Raw genomic sequence first — 21,345 nt, forward strand, 5'->3', positions numbered from 1 at the left:
TTGTCGATAATTGACAGATGATTCAATTTGATAGATGGAAATACAAGCCAAAATTCACCGGCACACCATGCTTTCGCCGAAAATACTGAAAAATTGCTGAAATTCCATGAAGACACAGAAAATAAATCACGGACGTTCACTTGCACATGAGTAGCGGTGAAAAAAAAATACAAAAAATAAAAAAATGGCCGGCTTTTTGCAATTTCTTTTATCCTTGGACTGGAGTACAAAACACAAATCCTCAAAAGGGTCAAAAAAAAAAAAAAAAAACCAACAATAAGATAACATACATATGAAAATTTAGTTGTTCTACTCTCTGTCAGCAATAATAACCTACAAAAGTCGGATTTCGATTTCTAGACTTTCTTATTCTGTTCCTTTTTTCTTCGATCACTTCTTGCCCTTAGCCTGCTTCTTTCCCTGGGGCAAGGACTTGGTGTTTTGGACCCGAACTTTGCGATGTCGAGTCATCGCAAACTCACCGAACTTGTGGCCGACTTTGTCCTCGGTGATCTTGCAGGGCATGTGGGTCTTCCCGTTGTAGATCTGGAATGTACAGCCCACAAACTCCGGCAGAATCGTCGATCTCCGTGACCAGATCTTCCTGTTCATCAGCTGCTCTCTTTTGTTCTTTGCCTTCAACAAGAAAGCGTCCACGAAACAGTCCTTCCATATCGTTCTTTGTACCGGCGGTGCTGAGTTTCCAGTAAAAAAAAAAAAAGACTCAGTTTTTCGAACAAAGGTTATTTTTTTCGTCCATGGTTGGCTATGGAAGCTTAGTTTATGAGTAAAACAATTTGAGCTGGGACAAAATTCTTGTTGTTAGTTAGTTAATTAGCTAAGTGCCTGTGTAATGGGACTAATTAGCAAATAAAATATGAGATTAATCTTCACTCTCTATCTGTCTAAAAGTCTATCAGGGTTGGCCTATGAGAGTTCAGTTTTTTTAGGAAAAAACTACAGACAAAAATTGAGAAAGTATAGGCTCGTACCAACCCAATAATAATTTTCAAGTATCTGAAGGAGAGGCAACAAAAAAAAAGAGAGAATTCACTATCCTCTTTTGTTTAATTTACTTTCTTGGTTCACTTCCCTTCCAATGGTTATCAGCAACAAGATTAATATATACATATATATATAATAATAAAAATAAATACATTATAATAACATCAAAGACCGGCCATAGCTGAAAACTATGTCCTCATAAACAAACTGACCAAACATATTCCTCAACAATATACTTGATAAACAAAGCAAGTTCTAGTCTTGAATAACTCAATCTTAGTTATATCTATTTCTTGGACACTTGCGATTCAAAACTAAAATCAAATCCACAATCCATTGATTTCCTTTACCTGAGGACGACGATGATGCAGAGAAAAACACAGATGCTTTGATAATAAAAAAAAAAAGTTTCATTAATATATTTCTTTCTTTGCAGTGCTGACTTGTATGATTGTATATTTTTTTTCAACTTACATACAGGAAAAACGATAATCCGAGATTCAACCGAATAAAATTAGTTTCCTTCTAAAAGTTCCGGATTGTGAAATGTAAAATTAGGTATAGATATTAGCAAAAACTCATGTAAATTGGAACTATCAAACAATTCAGATGCGTCGCAACAGCTTTAATCGGCGCAGATTGTATTCACTAAGCGATTCCCCTATCACTAGATTGTTTCTGAAATTGAGCGAAGACTATTGGATCGAATAACAAAACAAAATTGAATGAATAAAAAGAACAATGAACAGTCAAATTTATAATAGAGAGAAAGAGGACATACCGGAGGGAGCGGCGGAGGTTGAGAAGAGGCGACTGAGAAGTATGCCACGCGCCGCCGTATCCGTCGCCTTTGCGGCGGCGTGGTATGATTTCAACGCCGCCATGGCGGTCGTCTGGCTCGCCGGCGATTTGAGAAAAGAAAGCGGTAAGGGTTTTGTTCTTTGAGGAAGAGAGAGAAAGAGAGCCCAGTCCAGTCCAGCCCAGCGTGGGTGTGAATGTGATCGTAATGCTTAATAACAAGAAAGGAAAAAACAAAAAGGAAAGGGACATGACTAAATTAAATTAAGGGCCGGCTAAACAACTAGTCAAAACAACATCCATATTTTAAAATTATAGCCCAACTATTGATATATTTAAGAAAATAGTCAATTTATCATGACAACATTCCAATATTCCAATAATACCCTTAAGTTAATATTATTAACTATCATAGTAAATAATATCATCCATAACAAAAAAAAATTAGTAAATCTAATTAACAATAACAAAAACTACCGTAAATCTTATTTGTCGTAAAAAGAATAACAGTAAATCTTATTTATAACAAGAACAATAGTGAATCTTATTTACCGTAACAAGAAAAAACAATAAATGTTATTCACCGTAACAAGAACAACAATAAATCTTATTCACCGTAACAAGAACAACACTAAATCTTATTTACCGTAACAAGAACAACACTAAATCTTATTTACCGTAACAAGAACAACACTAAATCTTATTTACCGTAACAAGAACAATAGTAAATCTTATTTACCGTAACAAGAACAATAGTAAATCTTATTTACCGTAAAAAGAACAATATTAAATCTTATTTACCATAACATTTTCTAGTTAATCTAACAGAAAAAGTATCAGAGATGAGGACTAGGTAATATAACAGTAAATACGATTTACTAATTATTTTCGTGAACAATCGAGAACAGTAAATCCGACAGTAAATCATATTAATCATTGAGTAAATCATTCGTTTCTATGGTAAATATAACAGTAAATCCAATATACTACATATTTTAACAATAAATATAACAAAAATTCAAAAGTTCTGATCCACAATGTGCTTCCGGATCAGAAAATTCAAATTAACGACTAATCAAATGAAAGACATTCACATTTAATCATTAAAATTCCAAAACCATTCTCTCTCAAGGCAATAATTCAACTAATAAATTACTGGATAGAAAAAAAAAATTCCAACGCAAATGAATGACTCAATTCCACACACCAAAAAGGGTCCCAAATAATATTAAAATTGGACGGCGAGTCTTAGCCTACAGACATTTCTAAACTAAAACAATCAGTCAAATTAGGAGACTTTCCAAACACCATAAATTTCTGTATAAAAAGCCCAATAGTGATGTGTAACTAAACCACGAATCTCGTCACAAGATTTTCCCTCAGTCAGGCCTTGGAATTATAGTTACCTTTGGCCTCTCCGCCGCAGCAACCACCGGCATGTCTGTGAGCGTAGCCGTGGCCGTGATGATGATGACGCGAAGCCGGAACGAAGAAGACGAGGAGGAGGAAGAGAACGAAGATAAGAGAAATCACAGTTGCGAGAGACGTGGAATCTAAATCTCGAATCGGAGTGAATCGCGATCGAGATCGGCATCATGCTCAGTCGGACATCGTCGCCATCAGCATATCGGCGAGCTTTATCGGATTTCGAGATTTTCCTCGCAGCCATGTGAATGAAACAGAAGCTTTGGCTGAGTCGACTCGGAAGTCGGAATCAGCGGCGGCGAGTTGGAGATGAAGTCGATCGAGGTCTAGATCTTCTTCAATGGCTTGGAAGCCCTTCGTTGACCGAACGCCGGAGACGACGACGGAGCTCCGAACGCCGGAGACGACGACGGAGCTCCGAACGCCAAGATAAAGGCGGAGTTCTTCTGAACATATGATTCGTGTGCGTCGCTGGAGAAACAGAATTGGTTAATTGGGAAGGGTATTTTAGGTACAATATTTTATTTTGGCTAATTTATTAATAAAACGCAAACCTTGGCTATTATTTTAGAAGACCCCTCACTAAGTGGCTACTTGTTTACAAATCTCTTAAATTAAGGTACATTTCCATTTTTTTTTTTTCAAAAATTTATCAAATTAGGACTATTAAAAAAAAAAATTCTTTTTCTCGATGGGTTGAACGGGAAAATAGAAAAAAAGAGAAAAAAATAAGAGATTTTATTGGGGAAGATTGTAGGTTGGTAATTAGTATGATGGTACAATAGGTAGAATTTTGTGTATCTCTCATTTGACTTTTTTTTGACCGGTCCTGGTTTGGTAAATTTTTGAAAAAAGTAGGAAAATGGAAATTGGCCTTAATTTAGTCATACTTTTGGCAATTTTCCAAAAGGAAATTACAGTGCTTATATAAATCTAAAAAAATACTTAAATTAATAATTGTGTACACTAAAATTTGTTTAATAATCATAAAAATATAATAATAATTTTAAACAGATAAGTTATAGGTAGGGTCTTGGGTAGGGTACTTAAAAACCATACCCTACTCATACTCATATAATTTTAATGGGTAATACCCGTACCCTATCAATTACCCATTTATTTAGATAAGACCGTAGGGGTCTTGCGGGTACGTGTGTATATGGGTAAAATTGTCATCGCTACACATAACTTATTTAAACTCCCTACATTAAAATTTTAGTCGGGAATTTCTAAACATTAAGAAAATAGCTCAAACTCAAGTAAGACGCATGCGCCGTATTATGAAGACATAAACATGAATTAAACTATTTTTTTTTATGTTTGAATAATTGAACTATAATTTTCATTGAAGGTAACTATTTTACTATTTCATATATATTTTTTTTTAAGTGCTTATAAAGATATCGAACTCAAAAGTCCAAATCATATTAAGAATTAGTATTCAAAGTACAACAAAAATAGCACTCGAATTGTGAACAGCAAGACAAACAAAACATTGTGGTTTTGGTAAACAAAAAAATAACAATTTGATTTAAATTCTCAGTGCTAACGGAATAAATTTATTACAAAACAGCAATTAAGAGCGATTCTAATGGAGAATGTTCATGTTTAAGTGGAGCTTATCTGGATATCATCTCGAATTGTTATTGCATTGTGAGTACCTTATAGTCCAATAATCATTGGAGCAATAGTGCTCAAATATGACATCAATGCTCATTAATATTTTATTTATAAATGTATATAAAGTGAAGATAAAATTAATGAATAATAAATAAAATATATTAAAATAATAAATGGGCAACTTTTAATGATGCTTGTATTGGATCATTTTGTAAAGAGCGTTGCTAATCATCACGGGCCACGACCAGGGAACGATCCACACATATTTTGACACGTGGCACTGTGCTGCCACGTGTCAAAATATGTATGGATCGTTCCCTGTCGTGGCCCGTGTCACAAAGCTTTTCCGTTTTGTAAAAATATGACATAAAAGTAATAAAAATATATTATTTTTTATGATGTGTTATATATAAACATCTTCTAGCATTGAAGTTGCTCTAACAACAAAGTGTGTAGCAACAAAACACAGACATGTTCAAATTAAAAAAAAAAAAAAAAAAAACCATCTAATTACTAAAACAAAATCATCTAAATACCACCAAGATACCGTTATTGTTAATTTTTTCTTACTGAGAAAAAGTAATTTCAGGTATATACTGAGAGATACCAACTATATTTTAAACCTCGGGTGAGACTACTTTACACAGTACATGATTAGTTAGTCCAAAACTTTAATTCATGGACTAAATTGGTACAACACTAATAGCTTAGGGACTATTTGAGTAAAAAACATAACTTTGTTTTCATCTTCTATCTGTCAAAGTCAAGTGTTTTTCCTTAACCCCAAAATTGGTATCTTAACTTATGCCAATAAAAAACAAAAGACCATAATAAACGGTAAACTCTCTCAAGTCTTCTACCTTTATAAGGCAAAGAGAGGACCAATGTTTGCCAATCTATTCTTGTAAATGAAACAAAAAAGCTCTCTTAAGCTTTACGGCTAAGATAATTCATTCTCTTTCTCTTGTATACACATATGTATATATCTAAGATTATTGAGAACAACAAAGCTAATTAAGTTTCTGAAGATTCAGCAACATGAAACTTATCATTGGGATCTCTTTATTGCTTACAATCATCACAAGTGTTGAGTCTCTTAGCAAAATTGATTTCCCAGATGGCTTCATTTTTGGAACTGCTTCTTCAGCTTATCAGGTAACAGATTGTGAATATATATCGTAATAGTATTTTATACTTTTAAAATAAAAAATTGAAATACTTTGTATAGTTTGAAGGAGCTGCAAATGAAGGAAATAAAGGGCCTAACATATGGGACACATTCACAAAACTGCCAGGTGTGATTTTATTTTTTTTTATTATTTTTTTTTGCAGTGCCTTAATAGGAAGGCTTATTTTCTATTTTTTATTTTATTTTTTTTATATATATATATTTTTTTAATTTCTGGGCTAACAGGGAGGATTTTAGACTTCAGTAATGCAGACACAACTGTTGATCAATACCATAGATTTGAGGTACTTTAATCTAAAGCTTTGATTTATGTCACAACCATGATTTCTGTGATTACTTGGAATATAAGTTTTTTTGTCGAATTCAAATGAAATCTGCGATTTAACAATCAAGTGGATGTATTAAGAACAAGAGAATCTATAGAGAACCTATCATTGTGAAAATAAGAAACAACAAGAACAAGAAAAGCAGTTTTAATAAGGAGATGAGGATGACCTGAGGAGGATGATGTGTCACCAACCTAATATTCTTAGAAAAGTCAATGTCATAATCCAACATATTATTATATCAATAACTGAAGAAATGCTTTTACAATTCTAAATGTAGAGTGACATAGACTTGATGAAGGATTTGGGAATGGATGCTTACAGATTCTCAATTTCATGGTCAAGAATTTTTCCAAGTAAGATCATTTTTTTCCAAGCCAAAATGACACCAATAATTTTTTTTTTTTTTTTGTTTCATAGTAACTAATTACTTCCTTTTCAACAGATGGCACAGGAGAACCAAACCCAGAAGGGATAAGCTACTATAACAAGCTCATTGATGCTTTGCTTGAAAAAGGTACTTATTTTTTTTACACATGTTTGTCTTTGAATGTTGTAACATAATAGATTGAATGATTGATATGGAATTGAAATCCAACGTGTGCTTTTTTCCAATTAGGAATGAAACCCTTTGTGACTCTATACCATTGGGATTTACCACAAGTGCTAGAGGACAGATATGAAGGATGGTTGAGCAAACAAATTGTGTAAGAATCAATTATAAAAATTAATAAAAAAAAATCTATTTTTTTTTTATATTGGGGGTACTTAGAAGAAATTTCAAATCATGTGACAGAACGGATTTCGAGCACTACGCGGCGACGTGCTTTAGGGCTTTTGGGAATAGAGTGAAGAATTGGATTACGTTCAACGAGCCTCATGGTTTCTCAATACAGAGCTACGATCTAGGCATCCAAGCTCCCGGGAGATGCTCGATCCTCGGAAACTTGTTGTGCAAGAAAGGAAATTCCTCCGTCGAGCCCTACATCGTGGCTCACAACATCCTTTTGTCCCACGCTGCGGCTTATCGTTGCTACGAAAAAAACTTCAAGGTATTAAAAAAAAAATTTCAAGCATTACATTTATACCAAGTTTTTCGATGAATAACATTGTTGATTTTGGTGCATAAATAGGAGAAACAAGAAGGCCAAGTAGGGATAGTCTTAGATGCCAAGTGGTATGAACCGATTTCGGATAGTGAAGAGGACATCGATGCAGCGAGTCGAGCCATAGATTTCGAGACGGGATGGTAACATTAAACAAAACCCTTTTTCAGTATACTACAAATAATACTCGCAAAAATAATTTGACAATTTGTTAATAATAAAAGTATAATAATAATAACGAAAACTGAAAACGAAAAAAAAAAACAAGTGTTATTGCGACGAAATGAGCCAATCTATATGGTTACATTTTTCCAACATGAATTTTTTTGAAGCAGGTTTCTAGACCCACTTTTGCTTGGTGACTATCCTCAGTCGATGAAGAGGCTTGTTGGGGTGAGATTGCCGAAGATTTCTCGAGCAACATCTAAGATCTTGTTGGGTTCTCTAGACTTTGTTGGCCTAAATCACTACACCACATTGTACGTTCGGAATGATAGGACTCGAATCCGAAAGTTCGTCTTGCGAGATGCCATATCAGACTCGTCAATCGTCACTTCGCGTAAAAAGCGCCGCAAACTTTATTTTATTTTATTTTTTTTAAAGTACTAACAATATTTTTTTTCCCTTATGAAGCATACAAAGGAGGAATTGCAATAGGGGAAAAAGTATGTCCCAAGGATCTCTAGTTAACTAATTAACTACTAAATATTTTTTAAGAGTACAATTAATTTACTTTTTTTAGGCAGCTTCTAGTTGGTTGCGAATTGTACCGTGGGGGATTAGGAAGTTGGCCAACCATGTCAAAGACAAGTACGGAAATCCCCCAGTAATTATCACCGAAAATGGTTAGTTTCTTAATTCTTTTTTTGGTTCTTAGTTAAGAAAATTAATTTACGTATTTTCCCTCTTCAGAGAAAAAAGAAAAATCATTATTTAACATTGTTCCGATTTATTCGGGAAAAAAAACACAGGCATGGACGATCGGAATCGACCTTTTAGTTCGTTGAGCAAGGCTTTAAGGGACCAAAAAAGGATAAAGTTTCACAAAGATTATCTGTCACACTTATCTGCTTCTATAAGGTGATTTTAAAGAGTGTTTATTATTATTAACATTATACTTGCTTAACACAAAATCCCAATTTAAATACAGGGAAGATAAGTGTGACATTAGAGGGTATTTTGTTTGGTCAATGCTTGACAATTGGGAGTGGAATTTGGGCTACACTGTGAGATTTGGACTCTATTATGTTGATTACAAGAACAACCTAACAAGGATTCCTAAAGATTCTGTCCAATGGTTCAGAAGATTTCTCATGTCATCTAAAGGTGAACTAAGCTACAAGACCATTTGAGTTGAGCTATAGGAGAGCAAATTAAATGTCTCTTGTTTAATTGTTTTGTACAAAATGTATTGATTCATTGATGGGAAATGTAACAAAGAAAAAAAAAAGGTCATGAAGATGGGAGAACTCACCAATCTATAGATTACAAAATTGTTATGTATATGCAGAACAAAGTGGCCATTTATTGTAATAGTCCCTGTAGATTAAAATAAAATAAAAATATCGTACTATTCCATGAACGATTGTTAGTGTAATAATCTAATAATATATAATATTCCATGAACAATAAGACTACAAAGAGTGAAGAAAAAAAGTCTTAGTCATATCGCTTAATAATAAGCGGAAAATAAAAGATAAATTGTAATAATATAACTTAAATATATAATGAACTTCGATCAAAAAAAAAATATATATATAATGAACGAAAACTATATAATAGATAGAAATACCAAAAATAATAATTTAAATCAATAAAATCGGATAAAGCTAAAATTAGAAAAAGGAAATGAAGAGTGTTGAAGCTCGTTTGACGATTTTCTTAATGCATTCTCGCTCTTTTATTGGGTGCTAAAAACATAAGCAACCGTTTCTCAAGATACAACGTACGAGACAAACAAAATACCACATGTGTCAGAGACTACCACCAAACCGAGAGAATCGTATAGACATTTATTTGTGTGTAAAGCTAGCTTCAGCTATCTTCTTCTCGCCCCAATTGAGGAAACCGTTGGCCTTTTATAGACTTAACATCAATCTTGAAAATGGGCAACATCAATGCTCGACAATAATAAGTACGTAATGAATGGAGTTACAAACATTAAGCATAAAAAGGTTAAAAAAATTAGCCCAATCTTAATGCCACGGTTAAAACACTTAGCCCATTAGTGCACACTTAAAGCCACATTAAAACGTAAAAAAAACGTTTTTAACATATTATAGTTAATGAAGGAAAAATTGGGTTGCCTTTGGGGACCCAAACTCTTAGTCAAGAAAATTATATATAAGCACTACAAAATAGGCCTGTACATCGGGTTAGATTTTTCGGTTTTATACTCTTGTTTAACCCAACCCGAAATAGTCAGTTTGCCAATTTTTAAACCAAAACCGAACCGCTTAGAATACGGAAACCAAACCAACCCGAACCAATAAAGAACGGATTGGTTTGGATTAGTTTGTTTGGGGCGGTCTTGGTGTGTTCGAGTTATTGTATATTAGTAACGTGAATAAGTGTAAATCAATAATAAAAAAAACAACAAGTCAATAGTAATCTACACACAAGAGTTTTTAGATAGCCTTACATAGAGATATCATTACTATAACTCAAGTTCAGTGTACCTTCATGAATTTAGATACAGCCTTGCAGACACATCCTCAACACAAAATAAAATTTACAGATACAATCAAAATAATATATTTCCTATTTGTTCAGTTTAGTCTCTCATGCTCAACACAAATTAAAATGTACAGACAATTAGCAATAACATAAAGGTATTTAACATGAGAAAAGTTGATGCACATAACAGAGTAGCTTCACATGTGCAAGAAAAAACTACAAGAATCGCTTATGAGAACATCATATCAGAACAATAATAACTTAATGAGAACAAATGTTGTTGGTATTCGTCTCAAGATCACTGCACAGAGAGTGACCAAGGCAAACACACACAACACATTATTTGTATTTCTCCATGAACAAGAAAGAAAAAAACGGCTATTTATATTCACAAGCCTCTGGTTTTGAAACTAAAAATAAACCTAACCCAACAGTAAAAAAAAAATCACATTTGTAATAAAATAAAAATTAGAACCTGATTTGGTTTACGATCTTCGATTGAAAATCGTTTCTCCGATTTGGGCATCGGTGAGCGTCGGGGGTCAGAGGTGTACGGCGGACTCTGATTTGATTTTAGAATCTTTGAGTGAGAAACAAAGATATGATTTAGTCGCAGAAAGTCATATTAGTAGTACTATGAAGTGAATGGACTGGAAAGTTGGAAACATTAGGTTAAGAAAATTTAGGGCAAGAACTGAACCCGATCGTCGAACACCCACGGTTTGGTTTGGGGAGAGCCGAAAATGGTCGGGTCTTTGCGGGTCGGCTTCGTTGGGTCAGCCGGGTGGTTTGGCTGGCCCGTTTCCTCGGTCTCGGGTTACATGCCTACTACAAAATCTAGTGGCATTTGCGGCTGAAGTCACAACTTCAGCCATTTCTTGCATTTGTGTCACTTATTTGCTAAAATTGCATCCGTATCACTTATTTGCATTTTTGTCACCTATAGAAAGTCTAAATTACCCTCACCTACAAAAGAGGCTGGTTCCGGCGGAGATTCGATGAGATTCAGTGCGATTCGAACGTAAAATTCGCTTAACTCACGAGGATGGTGGAGCGGGTTCTGCAGACCGCGCAGACCAGCCCGCCGGAGAAGGAGGCTGGCGGCCGAGTCGCGCCGGAGCGTCCAGGGGTGCGAGCGAAGGCGACGGCGTTCGGAGATGGAGTGGATCTGCAGAACCGTGCGACCTCGTCGAGCGTGAACCCGGAATCCGGCGCGATTCTTAGATCTAGATCTAAGAATCGCGAGGAGGAGGCGGCGACGAAGCCGTGCTCGGCCGTGAAGGCGTCCCTGAGGGACATCGGAGTAGCGGCGGCGAGCGTGATGCTGGCCGGGAACGCGATGGCGATGGACGTCCTGCTCGGAAGCAGCGGCGGCGGTCTCGTGTTCGAAAGGAGTCTACTTTTTTTTTTGAAATATTTGACTGTGAGTCTACTTTTTGTAATTTGTTCTGTGAGTCTATTTTTTTTTCGAAATATTTGACTGCGAGTCTACTTTTTGTAATTTCTTCTGTGAGTCTACTTTTTTTTGAAATATTTGACTGCGAGTCTACTTTGAAATTTGCGTAAGGGTATTTTGGTCATATTTTTTTATCAAAGTGACATCTATGCAACACCTTTTTTCGTCGTGACTCATTTGCAATTTGGAGCCGAATTTGTGACTTTGATGCACATCTCTCCAAAATCTACGTGCCAAATCCATGTGAGATTTTTGCATGTGTACAGCCAAACATAACATGTCTTTTTTTCTTTCATAATTTTTGATATTTTTCAATATATTTTGAGCATCAATTTCTCATTTATCTTAGCTGCAATTTAAAAAAATAAATAACCGATATTATATCTACAGTAATCCGTCTAAACATTTCAGTTTTGAATTGATAATTGGAGCCCGCCCGCTTGATTACTTGCCACAAATTGGCAATAAATACAGATAAATTATGTAATGTACATGTCTGTTTACAATTTGAGTATATTAAGTGAGATTTATTTATTTAGGTTATTAGCGCAAATCGTTCATAATTATTCATGTTTTTATAATTTTTCTCTATAAAATAATTAAAAAAATAAATTAGTCCTCAAATTATTAATTTATACCATATGCTTTTAGTAAAATCTTCTAAACACTACTTAAGAAGAATAATTTCTAACTTAAAAAAGTTGTTCTATTAAAAAAAAAAACTAGTTTATAATCTGAAAATGTTTCATTTCGTAAAATTTAATTAAGTATATTTATCATTTATAGTTAGATTATAAGCTAAACAAGTTATTTAGGTTTGGCAGCTGAATCACTAAAAACGACATGAAATTATGTAAAACGACATACTCGTCACTCGCTTCATTGCCAACGAAAATAATCGGATACGTAAGAGACCACAGTAACGCAATAGTCTCACTCAACCAGTGTTAGGTTCTGAGTCGCAATTTGTTTAGCAGTTTGGTCTCTCTCTCTCTCTCTCTCTCTCGTATTCTTGATTGATTCTTTGTTCTATCTCTCTGACCGAAACCAGCAAGAAAACAAAAACTAGTTAGTGTCTTTCACTCATCCCTGTCTTCGCGATACACTTCGATCGAATATTAAATCATAAAAAAAAAAATTAACAATAAAGCTTCTTTCTTTCTCTTTTCCTTTGTCGACCCACATTTAACAAAAAAAAAAAAAAACAAATTGCCCATGAAACGAGGAAATTCACCGTCCACTTCTTCTCCTGGACCGCCTCAATCCAGAATCAAACATAATCCCGAAGGTTTTTTTTATTTATTTTGTATTTTTTATTTTTTTTATTTACTTGTCTTCTTCCTCTTTTATCTATTTTGGGATTTCTTGAAACTCTGGAACAACCTTGTTGCTGTCAATTTCAATCTTCTGTTTGATTTGTGTCAAATGGATTTTAATTATTAGTTTGTGTAGCTGAGAAAGTTTATTACTTTGTGGCTGTGAGCTATGAGATGTTGTATTGGATCTAAGCTTTTAAACTTTGAGGCTCTGTGTGAAAGCATTGAAATTGGGACTTCCAAAATTGATTTGACCATCAAAATGTAGCGCTCCAAAAAACGTGGAGAATTCTGAGAGATAATAGAATTACTGATATATTTTTGTTTTTGTTTTGGGGGGTTTTTACGTATTCTTGTGTGTAGGCGATAGGGAGTTTTTGGAAGATGAGAACACGAAGAACTTTGCTCGTAAAGTGGCCGATCATTACAGCGCGAGGACGAACCAGACTCTGGAAGAGAGAGAAGCCAGTGTGATCATCCATTTGAAGAAGCTCAACAATTGGGTATTTATATATATTATATACATATATATCATTGTTATTAAGCTCTTGAAGTTGAAAGACAATGTTGAGCACTTTTTAATCATTTCTTTTATTTATCGTGTTCGTGTAACAGATAAAGAGCGTGTTGATTCAGCTCCATACTAAGAGAGGAGACGCGGTTCTTGATCTCGCTTGTGGCAAGGTTCAGTTGATGTTTGGATTTGACTTGATTTTTCTATTTTTATTTTTTATTTTGTGCTCTTCGATTAAAATTTATATTTTTCTTATTGGTCTATGTAAATTATGGTTGCGCTCGCTAGGGTGGCGATCTCATAAAATGGGACAAGGCAAAAGTTGGATATTATGTCGGCATCGATATAGCCGATGGATCGGTAAGTGTTAAAGGCTTGCTTACTTTTCCATTTTATTTCGTTAGTTATGGATAAAGTTTTTTTTTTTTTTTTTTTTTTTTTTTTGGTACTACGAATTATGGTGAAACCAGCTTTTATAGTCATGTTTGTTCATCAGATAGAAGATTGTCGTAAGCGATATAACGGCGATGCCGATCATCACCAGCGCCGGAAAAAGTTCTCGTTCCCGGCCCGTCTCATGTGCGGAGACTGTTACGAGGTGATTTCCCTTTAGATACATCACGGGGCTCCAAATATCTCGTCCTTTTTTTTAAACGATAAGATGCGATTCACTTTACCAGTCTATGCGTGCATTGTGACCGTAAAAACGAGACAAAGGCAATAAGAATAACAAAGCCTTTTCAAATTGACAAACATTTCTGTGCACGTCGAACCCAAAGCACAACAAAAAAAGGTAAAAAAAAAAAAAATCGAAGGTATGTTGGTCAAGCGTTCAGGTCTTACGTGTTCTAATGGAACAATTGTAAGTGGTTTTGAGATCCCCAAAAGTTGCGGGCCTAGGGGCTGAACCCTAGTTTTATTGAATAAATAATAAATAAATAAAAAATTCTGAAATAAAAGAGCCTTTGAATTTGGCCTGAGCCGGTGTTATAGTCAAACCGCTCGCTCGGTCTATATTCTTTTATTTCTATATAACCCACGAGGCCCTCGCAGCTCAACCGAGAGACGTCTCAGTAGTCCCAAGTTTCTAGGTCAATATTTTTTTTCTTTCATATATTTCAGGTTCGCCTGGATGAAGTTCTGGCAGAGGATGGACCGTTTGATATATGCAGTTGCCAGGTAAGTGATGTATTTGGTAAATAATCTTGCGTGTATTTTGTTATATATATAGCCATTTGAAACTTATTGATTAGCAAAATAGCCAAACTTTCAACTTTTCAGCAAAGTATCCAAATTTACGTTTTCAAAATTTTTTTGACAGCCAAGTTAAAATTTTTAGACGATTATTATAAGCAATTTATCACTTTCAAAAAAATTAATCTTGGGGTCAAAATTTTTTTGAAATCAGATTGATGCACATTTTGATTATTTCACTAAATTAAGACAAACCTTGACTATTTTGCAAATTCATAACTTTAAATTGGCTATTTAGCTTTTTTTTGTGTGTGTGTGTGGATGTTTTGTAACTATTCTTATGGATTTTTTTTTTAGTTTGCGTTGCATTATTCGTGGTCCACCGAGGAACGAGCACGGCGAGCCTTGGCCAACGTATCGGCGTTACTTCGTCCCGGCGGCGTTTTTATCGGGACAATGCCAGACGCCAATGTGATTGTTAAGAAGCTTCGAGAAGGTTTAAACCAATTTTTTACTTGTTATTCATCATGGTCGCTAGCGATAAGATCGATGGACCTTTCCAAAAAGATCTTAGGGGTGGGGGGGTTAATTGTAGTAAATAGTAGATAATCGAGGGGGTTAACATAGAATACGTAGAAGGTGTATTAGTGTGTAAATAAGAACGCTTTCATTGTTGGAAATCGCAGTTGATGGTTTGGCCTTTGGTAATAGCGTCTATTGGATACGCTTTGACGAGGAATTCACCGAAAAGGTGAATTTTTTTTTTTTTTTTTGGTCTGTTTTTACGGTTTTGAAGTAGCTGAGACGCTTATTCTGCTTTCAGAAATTTAAAAAGTCTAGCCCATTTGGCATCAAGTACAAGTTTCACCTAGAGGTATGCTTTTTTTATTTTTTATTATTGATTTATTTATTCCTCGTGTATATATATATATATATATATTTTTTTTTAATTTTCGTTGATGATGCTCGGCACAGGATGCTGTTGACTGCCCTGAATGGATTGTCCCGTTTCACGTATTCAAATCCTTAGCAGAAGAGGTGTGGCAATCTTGGCTTGAAAATGGAATATATTCTAAACATATACGAACGAAAGATTGCTAAAATGTATCCGTGGTATAACTAGTTGGGTTTATTGGCTCTTTTACAGTACGATTTGGAGCTAGTTTCCGTGAAGAACTCACACGAATTTGTCAACGAGTACATGAAAAGGGCCGATTACATTGAGCTCATGAGGCGACTCGGTGCCTTGGGCGACGGTAACCAAGATCAAGGTAAGATTTATATTTAACTCGCTGTAAAAATGTTGGAATCAAGCAAAAGCAATCCCTAATTATTATTTATTATTCATTTATTTATATTTCCTTTGTTGTTTTTTAGGCACCTTATCGCCGGATGAATGGGAAGTCGCCTATCTCTACTTGGCTTTTGTGCTGAGAAAGGTGCTTTCTCAAATCCATTTTTTTTTTCTCTGCAAAATCGCAACGATTAAATTACCTTCTTATTATTGTATACATATATTATGGGTAAAATTCAACAGTTACTTTCTTAGAATATCTCCCATTTTCAAACCTTATATGAATAACTATTTTCTTTCTCAGACGATTTTGATATATTATTCTAAATGAAACTGTAAACAATGGAAAAACAAAAGTCAAAGACAACAAAAAAAAAATTGCTGTAAAATGAGTTATTATGGAATAAATAAATAAGAAATAACTTATTGGTGGGATTAAGTTTGAAAGAAGATTTTGGAGGTAATGTCTATTATGTTGTGTTTCAGCGAGGCCAGCCCAATCCGACACGGACGAATGAGAAGCGAGAGAGGGGACAACTGAATATAGCGAAAGAGGACATCACGTTTGTCCGTTAACTCGTCTATGGACGGAATGTTGTCTTTTGAAGAATTTTTGAGGATCATAGGATTTTATGTATAATAAACCATTCAATTTTGTAGGTTTTGATGAAATAAGACTGTATTGAAGTGTATCCTATCATTTTCTTGCCCTCCCCACTACTTTTCGAGAAGGGAGGCTATAAGTGGAATTCTTTTTCCATGCCGGAAGTTGGAACCTTAAAAACTCTTTTATGGTGTCCTTTGTAATTTTTTTTTTTTTTTTTTTAAGATTAAAACGAAATTCAAGGGAAATAGAACTTAAAGAGAAAATGTAATATTAAAATTAGGGTTCATCTTGAGAAGGCCTGCTCTCCTTGAATCTGTCTCGCGACACATATTTCGGAGAAAACTTCTCATTCTTGGTCGCCATCAAACTCAGTTTCTTCCTTTTTCGTCATGAAGAATTCGAATTCTCCCAATTCTCTCGACCCAAGATTTCTGAGACTTTATTACTAGTAGATTTTGATGATGAAAATTTCATTTTATTCTCTTTAAAATTTGATTACAGAATTTTGATTTTTTTTTTCTTTCATAATTTTGATTAAGATTCCAAACATAGCCTAGATCTTCCAGGTAACTCTTGCTAACCAAGAAAGGGGTTTGTGTTTGTTTGTTTGTTAAGAAAAAAAACCCTCGAAATTTCTCCTCTGTCATAAAGCTACATTCGCAACATGTTCTTTGCTACATATGTATTATCGGATATTGTTTGCTTGTTAGATTGTTAGAAATAGTTTGTTCGTACTTCACGCTTTTATCACCAAATCCGTCACGTATTTTTAACATTGCACTTCGCTACCACATTGTACGTAAAAATATTAGTTGGTCATAGATTTGGATTAATTTGAACTTATTTGATTTTGGTCCATAACTAGTGTGAATGTCATATAATATAAATAATCCCTAAATTTTGTCCCTAAATGGAATGCTAAAACCGTCCAAATAATACCACATCATCATAATAGTTATTCACTTAAAATTATAAAAATTGGAAAATTTTGGTGACTTTTTTTTTTGGTGACTTAATTACTCAGATAAGCATTTGAGTAATTGGAAAATTATAAAAATTGGAAAATTTTGGTGACTTAATTACTCAGATAATGCATTTTATAATGTGGGGATGCCTTTAGAAGGAAAAAGCAAAATCTATATATATATATATATATATATATATATATATATATATATATATATATTCAACAAAACATAAGCATTTGGTAAGCAAACAAGGAGGAAAACTATCTTTGTTAATTAAGATAAGCATCATCATAACCACAACCCATCTGTCTAACCAAACAGAGAAAACATGGGTTTCGTCTAAGCATATTATGTACATCAAAACAGAAGCTATTATTCAAAAAACACACATTTTCCATCATCATCATCATTCTTGAAATCCAGAAACACAAAAAACGAGACCATTCATGGCATTCTAGTTTGGTCGTGTTGTCGACAAATTACCTTTAGATGCGTTTGAACACCACCACCATGATGACCATTGTGGCCAATCCTATGATTGAACGTGCGATCTCGAAGCTCCCGTCTTTCTCACCCTTTTTTTCGTCCGACGGATCAAATATGTCTTGAAACTTACTCGAGAGACGATTGACCACGTTGACCGTTGAGAGCTTGGCTTTTTCAAACATTCCCTTGAACCAAGACCCCGACTCTTTCGCCTCGGGTAGCTTTGCTGATGAGTCATTATCATCCTCAGTCTTCTCAGGGATAAGTGGCTCATGAAACTCCACATCTGTAGCCGGTTTTTTTTAGCATGTATCGATACAATGAAGAACAAGATGTTATTCAAGATTAAACACTCACTGTTCTTGTTAGATTGTATGAAATCTTGGAGCACGGGATTGCTCAGAGCAGCGTTCCATACGTTCTTGTCAGAGGCAATGGAAGCCACAACGTCCTGAAAACACGAACAAAAGCAAAGACGAGATTCGTTTTTAGGGTTTTAAGTACTGAATGACATCTTCGCCAAGTCAAATAGCTCGATAAGTTTGTAAAAAAAAAAAGACTTAACAATAAATAAAAATTAACAGATTTGGATCGTTATAATAAATTTGTGTTTTTAATGAAACTCTTTGAAATTACAAGTTATTCAAGTTTGAACATGCTTTATGTTTCGGTGTTGGATTTATTGAAAAAAAAAAATAGTTTTACATTTGTATGTAAATGAAGTAAAACTACAAAATAAATAGTCTGAATCTTTGATGATCATTTTGTTTATAAAACTAGTTTAAAGACCAACATGCCACAGCATAAATGTTCAGCCATTTCCGTTTATAACCTAGTTTTTAAGCTAATAAATAAAATGGACCTAGAAAGGAAAAGTAAATACCTGAGCTTCAGAGCTTGAACTCAAAAGTTTGAACGCCGTCAACACGTGATTCGAAACGGTAATAGTTCCATTAGATTTTTTCTCCGCATCAGATTTCGAAATGAGAGACAGATCAGATAGGTCCTTGGATTCAGTCGGAGACAAATATATCCTATAAAAAACAATGAGTTCCATGAGAAGAGAATAAAACTCTGTTTCTATATTGACCAATGCCCAAATCCTATCAGGGTAAGAACAGATATGAACTTAAAATTCGTCATCTTAGGTTTTTTAAATTAATTTTTTTAACTCGACCTAAGAACCCAGAAAAGTATATGTATTTTAATGAACTCCAAAGACTTAGCCATTTTTTTTCACAATAAACAACTTTCTAACCTTAAAAACAGAGCTATCTTAATATTCAGAGAGTTCAAACACATGAACCTCGTAACATGACTATACAACAAAACCAACCAAAATGCTTTGCTAACCTAAAACAATTTCTTCAATAAAAAGCAAAAAATATGATAAAAAATATAAGCTACTCCATTTTGTATGGTAATCATGATGAACTAAAGCTATCTTTGACCCTCGAAACTTCGTTCAACCCATATTAAAACCTAATCCACTACTAGCCCCAAATTAAAGCCCTATCTTGGTGAAAATTTCTACGAATTTCTAAGTTCCTGATTCCGACAATACACACAAATCATGAACAACATAACACCATTTCAGAAATTCAATAAGATATACGCGATTCATACTTGTCCAAAGCATCCTTCAATTCGAGAGTGGCTTCCTTGGCCTCATCACGGCTCGCAACCCCAGCGAACACAACCCTAGGCATCGCCTCTCCGGCCAGATCGTCCTCGACGCCGCCGGCGAACTCCCACGCCGGCTTCTGGATCGCCGCCACGTCAGCTACGCTTCGGGAAGAAGACGAAAGTGTCGCCGAGACCGGAATCGAAGACTTCCGCACGGCCTTCTCCGCGGCGGCCGGCGCGGCGGAGCCACGGAGGCCGGCGTGGAGGACGCCGCCGGTGAGTCCGGCGACCTTAGAAGCGGATTGCATGGTTGCTGTTGCTCCTCCTCCCATGGCAGTGAACGATGAAACCCTAGCTTTTGTTCGAGTCGTGTGAAGAATATCTGAGCTTTCGAAATTCTGATGGACGTGAATTTTATTCGTCACTCTCTTTGCGAGGCATATAAAGTATAAATAAATATAAATTAATTTTATATAAACGACAAGCGATTGTTTCCTTCCTTCCGAAGTCTTGAGTAATTTCATTATTTATTTCCCCACTATAAATAAATATAAATTTATATTTTATATAAAGGACAAGCGATTGTTCCTATCCAAAATTTCGATACTTGATAACATTTTGTCCTTGAATTGTTGCGCTCGTATATTTGGTTAGGGACAAAATAAAGGTAGGGAATAGAATTGATTCATAAACCTTAAGGCATGTTTGGTAAGCAACTCAAAAACTGTTTTTTAGTTTTTGAGTTGAAAAAATTGAAAACATGTTTGGTAAAGTGTTTTCGGAAAAAAATTTCAAAAAATTTTGAAGTTGTTTTGGAAAAAAGTAAAGAAAACTGAAAACAAATAAAATGTGTTTTTGAAAAAAAATTTATTCTCTTCTCTCCTCTTTCTCCTCATCTTCTGTTTTCATTCTTTCAAAAACAAAAATGAAAACTATACCAAACACTTTTTTCAGTTTTTTAACTTTCTCAAAAACAAAAATGAAAACTGTACCAAACAACTTTTTGAAAACAACTACAAAACAGTTTTTCAATACAACTACAAAAATTAGAAAACAGAAAACAAAAAACTTTTTGAGTTAACTACCAAACACAATATTCTTATGTTTGGTTTATTTTTAAATAATAGAATTATTATTCCACGGAATAATCATTACTTTGATTTGAGCTAATCAGCATTACGTAGCAAAACCAGTGAAATTTTACCATATTATAATACCTATTGAAATTTCAAAAGCAACACGATAAAAAAAAACATCATTAAATTCATTTAAAATGAAAAAGGTTATAAACAAGATGTTACGGACCACAATGGAGAGGAATATAGATCTAATTTTTCCCGTGACAATTTTATTTGTTTGGTAAAAAAAATGTATAGAAAATAAATAAAAAAAATTAGAGAGAGTGTAAATTCACGGCCCATTACTGTTAATTACTCTTAATTTTGAAAGACAAAAAAATAAAAAAAAATTCTAACAATTCATTTACCTAATATTTTTCTTTTTTGCCAAAAAAACAAAAACAAATAATACACCGAAAGTCTAAATATTGCTAAATAAGCCAATTTTTTTTTATTATAAATCTTTAGTAAATAATCTTGCGTCTATTTTGTTATTCTTTGTGTGTGTGTGTGTGTGTGTGTGTGTGGATGTTTTGTAATTATTCTTATGGATTTTTTTTTTAATTTGCATTGCATTATTCGTGGTCCACCGAGGAACGAGCACGGCTAGCCTTGGCCAAC

General features: G+C 34.4%; 4 protein-coding genes across 4 annotated transcripts; 2 read left to right on the top strand and 2 right to left on the bottom strand.

The window, feature by feature from the left end:
* On the bottom strand, positions 1–2,007 carry LOC149398479 (small ribosomal subunit protein uS19m-like). The gene is made up of 2 exons (XM_089614008.1): positions 1,787–2,007; positions 1–695 (listed from the first exon to the last, which is right to left on the bottom strand). The coding sequence occupies exons 1-2, from the start codon at positions 1,887–1,889 to the stop codon at positions 391–393; spliced, it is 408 nt and encodes a 135-aa protein (XP_089470134.1). The 5' UTR covers positions 1,890–2,007; the 3' UTR covers positions 1–390.
* A 3,688-nt stretch (positions 2,008–5,695) lies between these two features.
* BGLU41 (beta glucosidase 41) lies at positions 5,696–9,073 on the top strand. Its single transcript, XM_089615158.1, has 13 exons — positions 5,696–6,003; positions 6,077–6,143; positions 6,263–6,321; positions 6,644–6,719; positions 6,809–6,880; positions 6,983–7,070; positions 7,160–7,415; positions 7,497–7,612; positions 7,805–8,028; positions 8,103–8,134; positions 8,212–8,314; positions 8,441–8,549; positions 8,620–9,073. The coding sequence occupies exons 1-13, from the start codon at positions 5,887–5,889 to the stop codon at positions 8,819–8,821; spliced, it is 1,521 nt and encodes a 506-aa protein (XP_089471284.1). The 5' UTR covers positions 5,696–5,886; the 3' UTR covers positions 8,822–9,073.
* A 3,455-nt stretch (positions 9,074–12,528) lies between these two features.
* Positions 12,529–16,703, top strand: LOC149398481 (mRNA capping enzyme family protein). The gene is made up of 13 exons (XM_089615217.1): positions 12,529–12,889; positions 13,281–13,420; positions 13,533–13,601; positions 13,720–13,791; positions 13,928–14,029; positions 14,554–14,610; positions 14,983–15,121; positions 15,312–15,376; positions 15,449–15,499; positions 15,601–15,663; positions 15,773–15,896; positions 16,003–16,064; positions 16,406–16,703. Exons 1-13 carry the CDS (start codon positions 12,817–12,819, stop codon positions 16,493–16,495), a joined length of 1,107 nt encoding a protein of 368 aa, XP_089471343.1. The 5' UTR covers positions 12,529–12,816; the 3' UTR covers positions 16,496–16,703.
* Positions 16,704–17,746: 1,043 nt separating this feature from the next.
* LOC149398482 (uncharacterized) lies at positions 17,747–20,071 on the bottom strand. The gene is made up of 4 exons (XM_089613974.1): positions 19,607–20,071; positions 18,864–19,014; positions 18,338–18,431; positions 17,747–18,266 (listed from the first exon to the last, which is right to left on the bottom strand). The coding sequence occupies exons 1-4, from the start codon at positions 19,936–19,938 to the stop codon at positions 17,980–17,982; spliced, it is 864 nt and encodes a 287-aa protein (XP_089470100.1). The 5' UTR covers positions 19,939–20,071; the 3' UTR covers positions 17,747–17,979.
* Between the last annotated feature and the right edge of the window lie 1,274 nt (positions 20,072–21,345).

Source organism: Urtica dioica, chromosome 5, assembly GCF_054948205.1.
Source record: "Urtica dioica subsp. dioica isolate 48M chromosome 5, U.dioica_male_clone48M_v1_H2, whole genome shotgun sequence".
NCBI classification, from domain to species: Eukaryota; Viridiplantae; Streptophyta; class Magnoliopsida; order Rosales; family Urticaceae; genus Urtica; species Urtica dioica.